General features: G+C 53.8%; 1 protein-coding gene across 3 annotated transcripts in view; it reads left to right on the top strand.

Moving 5' to 3' along the window:
- Positions 1–4,731, top strand: part of NDUFV3 (NADH:ubiquinone oxidoreductase subunit V3) — a 12,590-nt gene extending 7,859 nt beyond the window's left edge. For 2 of the 3 annotated variants that reach the window (XM_049627791.1, XM_049627792.1), the window contains exons 3-4: positions 1,411–2,496; positions 4,502–4,731. In XM_049627791.1, coding sequence (XP_049483748.1) covers positions 1,411–2,496; positions 4,502–4,665 — 1,250 coding nt within the window. In that variant the 3' untranslated portion in view covers positions 4,666–4,731. The remainder of the gene's footprint in view (positions 1–1,410; positions 2,497–4,501) is intronic. The other variant, XM_049627793.1, reaches the window with a different exon arrangement.
- Positions 4,732–4,931: the final 200 nt, after the last annotated feature.

Genomic DNA, 4,931 nt, shown 5'->3' with positions numbered 1-4,931 from the left:
GGGGCGGAGGGGGCGGAGGGGGCGGAGGGGGCGGTGGGGGCGGAGGGGGCGGAGGGGGCGGTGGGGGCGGAGGGGGCGGTGGGGGCGGTGGGGGCGGAGGGGGCGGAGGGGGCGGTGGGGGCGGTGGGGGTGGAGGGGGCGGAGGGGGCGGAGGGGGCGGAGGGGACGGATGCAAACAGTCCCCTCTGCTCTGGCTGCCCGGTCAAGCCCTTTCGCACGGCCCGGTTTCCTCTCCGGCCCATTTCTGATTTTTGGTGTTTCCTCGGGTTTCTTGGGTCATTTTCTGTCAGTCTATCATGGGTAGGTCCCTGAGCTCAGAAACCAGTTAGAACCCTTTTTGGATACGGGTAAGATGGTGATCTTAGGAATACGTTTTTTTTCCCACCTGAGAGAAGCAGGATTCAGATCTTTTCAGTATAAAGTAGACAGACCCCCTAGACTTGAAAGTGAAGTCTCTGCATTTAGAATTTGCTCGTCTGTAATGTGTGTAATTTCGGCTTTAGATTTGGAAAGTAATTTTAATTTATAAAAACTTGTCTTATATTTTTCTTTAAATCTGCAGGGTTAGAAAGGGTTTACCACCTGAGAAAACTGAATGAAGTTAGTTCTAACCAACTTACTGTGCAATGTTATTTTTTTAATAATTGATGCTATGAAATATAAAGGTTTTTTTTAGCCCTTTTCCTTTTTTTACACCTTAAAACCTGTTGTTCGTGTATATATATCTCGTTATCAATTTATTTTAGATTCTTTTGGTCATGTAATACTTGCCTTTGGCCGAGGAGATCCCCGAATGACTTCTGATTTTGAAGGGCTTTTCTCCTCCTTAGGGCACCTTGATTTGAACGACATTATCCTCTTCCCGGTACCCTGCAACACTGAAACACGTGTGTGTGCGGACCCAAACCCAAACCAGGTTCTTGTCTCTAGTTGTGCTTTCTGGGTTTTCAGAAAGTTCAGGTTCGTCCAGCGTGGATAACTTTTTTAATATTCGAGAGGCATCAGTTTTCTTAAAGATTTAAGAAAGTACACATTTGTAAAGCTTGCAGTGGTTGTTGGAAAATATCTTTGTGGTTTAACGATTTGAACTTTGGGTGAAGTAGTCGTTTAAAAATGAGCATCAAAGAATTTGGCATTGTGAGAAGTGGAGACAAGTTTGTTACTCCTGTTGGTAAAAACAGCTGCTTGTTAATTTTTCAGCTGCAAAGGAATGACCTACATTTCTTACTGTTCTCTCTCAGGCGGCTTGACTTTGACCTAAGAGTGAGTTCCCATGGAACATTCCTTAGGATGATTACATTGAAGATATTACAATAGCAAGTTCTTATTTAACGAGCCGTCTGTGACTTATGAATTTGGATTGTTGTACAAAATATTGAGAATAACGTTCCTCTTTATGCCATTTCCTAGATGTAGTGGAACCAAAGGAGAGGGGCCAACTCGTAGCCACCCCAACAGCAGCCGAATTGTCTAAAAACTTGTCTTCACCCCGTGCTCACCCGTCAGTTGTGAGTCCGGGCGGGCTGGTAGCTGGCCCCGGCCCCGGCCCCGAAGGCAGCATGCTATTCACAGCCGAAGGGGCTCCAGAGTTCCGGTCGCAAAAGACTGTCGTAGAGACGCCTCAGAAAGTTCCGTCTCCACTCAGGAAGCAGGGCACGGATGCAAAAGCTCTTAGGGAGAGCAGGGGAGATGGTTCATCTTCATCGTCCTCTTCGTCCAGCTCCTCCGATTCCGACTCCGAGGGGGAGGGGGAGAGCTCCACAGCTGACCCCCAGGGGACGAGCAGGGGCAGAGGAGGGCCTCCCAGACCGCAGGCGTCCCGCCGCCTCGAAGATGGAGCCCCCAGAGTTGCAGTAGCCGCCAAAGAGCAGCCCCGCTCGCAGCCAGATGTCCCCCCTCCCGAGAGGCCCCGTCCGGCCAAGAAGAAAGGGGGCACCATCAAGCCTCCAGAGGACAGAAAAGACACAAAACGCAAAACCACAACACCCAAGTCACCAGCAGATAAAGAGTTTATGAAACAAAACGTCAAGGAAAAGCAATTCCAGAAAATCGTTAGATCAAGTGAAACCGATAAAGAAGGCCAAAGGCTGCCCAAAGTCGAAGAAGTCCCGCCTGCTCAGACAGAGTCAGGATTGTCTACACAGCCGGCCGGCGGCCCAGCGCCCGTTCAGTGGCGGGAAAGAACCGGGACAGCAAGACCGCCGCCAGCCGCTCCTGAGGCCAGCGAGAGACACCGGGGCCGACACGCAGCGGAGCGTGGTGGGGAGGTGGCTTTTCCCCTGTTCAGCAAAGTAAATTTGGGGGCGCAGGTGATAGAGGGAGCCCTGAAGGCCGCGGGAGAGACCCTGGAAGGTCAGGCGCCAGTCCGAAGTTTGAAGCCGGTTCCTGCTCCTAGCGAAGGCGATTTCCAGGACAAGGCCTCGGGCCCAGAGCCTGAGGGCGGGGCCGGGATGGCGGAAGACCCTGCCCCTCCAGGAGGGCCGGACGGCACCCAGGGTATACCTTCACTTGCGCCCTCGAGAGCCCTGCTTTCCCCGGGCGGGTGGTGGGCCTTCGGAGGCCTGTGCGCCCCGAGGAGGGGTCCAGGTAGTCAGGCACCTGCAGCGCGGCCTCCGGCGGGCAGAGGACTGGGCCGGGCTCCTGAGGGACCCACGCCTTGTGCGCGGCATCCCTGGGGCGTTTCCTGTTTATTTTGTGGTGAAACAGCATGCGCTTGGCCCTCCTGGCTGTCCCACGGCCAGGGTGATGTTTCAGCTCTAGTGGTTTCACGGCCCCCTTCGCTTTGGAAGGTGTCCATGGGCTCGCAGGGCCTCTGGTCAGCGGGAAGGGGGTCCTGATTCACTCCCACAGCGAAGAGCCGTGCTTACCCCTGGCGTGGGGTATGGGGGGATACGAGGGGTGTTGCTTTTAGGTTTCTTAGACCGGAGGGGAAATCCGCATTTTGGGAAGTCCTGCAGTAAGTGACACAGGGCGGCTTTAGTCTTCTTTCCGCTGGGTGACGTTTCCTTCTCTGATTTACCCAAAAACTCAATGGGCTGCTTTGTTTTTCCATATTGAATTTTTATGAAGGGCTATTTGCTATCACAGATTTTTAGGGTTTTATTCCTATTATGCTCCCGACTTGTGCATCTAACGTTATGAAGGCACATGCTGCAGGCAGTCGTGGCGAAGCCGGCAGGGCCGTCCCCGGGTTCAGAGCCGGGCCCCGCAGAGTGTCTGTAAAATGCTGCGTTGCTAACAAACCCGGCCCCTTCTTACTTGCTCCTTAGTCTTCCTAAAGCCTCCGCCTTTGCCTGATGTCCATTATGTGCTAATCGTTATCGGTTGCGTTCCGTTGACAGAATTTGTGTGTTTTCTTCCTTCCGTTTTCTCCGTCTTTCGTTAATACACAAAGTGCCAGCCTTGTCCAGACTTGGAGGATGCAGTTCCTGATGCTACAAATTGGAGACGAAAACCAAAACTTAGGATGACGACAGCAAACCATTGTTGTTTTTCTCGCACTCCCTTTGCCCTTTGGGGGGTAAGGAGGCCGCCCAGGAGCACAGCCCCCGTGTGGTGTCGCTGAGCAGTCCTCTGCTCGGGTTCCTGCCCCGAGGTCCCTGCGCCTACGTTTCCCTCCGGCTAACACCTTCCCTGCATCCGCCATTGTGCCTGCACCACGTGGGGAGTCTCTCTGCTCGAGATCGGGAAGGTGTCAGCTCTGCATGAGTCCTCGTTTTTGTTTAACACAGCCGAAGACATGACAGACAGAGCTTTGGGTGTGAATTCAAATGGTGGAAGGTGTGCTTAGGTGATTTCCTGCGCAGCCTGGGTAGCCGTGCAGGGGCCTCCCGGCAGGCTCCGCCGTGTGCCCTTGCGCGGACGTCCCAGGGCAGGAGAGCTGCGTTCTTTTGCTTCAGCTGTGCACTTTGAGTTTTAGATCACCCAATGTCCTTTTTCCACGTCAAGAAATACAACTTAGCTTGTACGTTTTAGCCTGAATCGAAAGTATTCCAGCAGCTTTTTCAAAAAAAGTTGAAAACTTTGCATCTCACTTCCAGTTCCCCTTAACTTTGTTACGTTGTTCAGACAGAGTTAGTTTCGTGTATCCAGAGACTTAGAGGGCTCACCTGGCTTCTGCTTTTGAAAATTTTTTTCTGCAAATAGTTTATTCCTACTCCTGTAGATCTGCTTGTCTCTCTTGCACCCTCAAGTCCTGAAAGTCCCTGCATCCTTGTCGTAGGCGTTTTCACAGCTCTGCGCGGCACGGGCCGGGGAGCGTACAGAGTAGGCTGTTCAGACGCCTCGTAAGAACCAGCGGCTCCCACCGCCGCGGCTGCGAGGTTTAGAGTACGTCTTCGGCTGATTCCTTTATTTTGCGTCTGAGGATCCTGTGGCTTTCACCGGCTTCCCTAGTTAGACAGTTTATCTCAGGATGCGGGGCGCGCGGTGTCTGAGAGCTGAGCCCCGCGGGAACGCCACCCGTCCCACGTTCTCACGGGCCTTGCGTTTCCCCCCACAGAGTCCGCTCAAGCCGCCAGCGCCTCCGAGCCACTGGACGACGCCACCTACAAGAACCTGCAGCACCACGACTATACCCCGTACACCTTCTTAGACCTCAACCTGGACCTGTCCCAGTTCAGGATGCCCCAGCCCTCGTCAGGACGGGAGTCCCCTCGCCACTGAGCGCCCCCTTCAGAGAGTAACTTCCCGTTGTCTGGGCTACAGAAATAAAATCCGCCCCGGTCGTGAGGCCTCGTGTGTGATCGGTGTCCCTCGTACGGTGAACGCTGAGCTAGCGACCCTGCTCTGACCATTGGTTCGACGGGCACCAGAAACGTCTGTGCGCAAGGGGTTTTCCTCTCTTTATAAAGCTGGGGTCCGCCGCACAGATCGTAGCATTAGAGAGCCGTAGGGGCTTTCCATCAGCGTGTCCGCTGTGCCGAGTCCCT

The sequence above is a fragment of the Panthera uncia genome, chromosome C2 (genome assembly GCF_023721935.1).
Source record: "Panthera uncia isolate 11264 chromosome C2, Puncia_PCG_1.0, whole genome shotgun sequence".
In the NCBI taxonomy this organism is placed as follows: Eukaryota; Metazoa; Chordata; class Mammalia; order Carnivora; family Felidae; genus Panthera; species Panthera uncia.
Note: the sequence above shows the minus strand (reverse complement) of the source record. Positions and strands in the feature narration are given on the sequence as shown.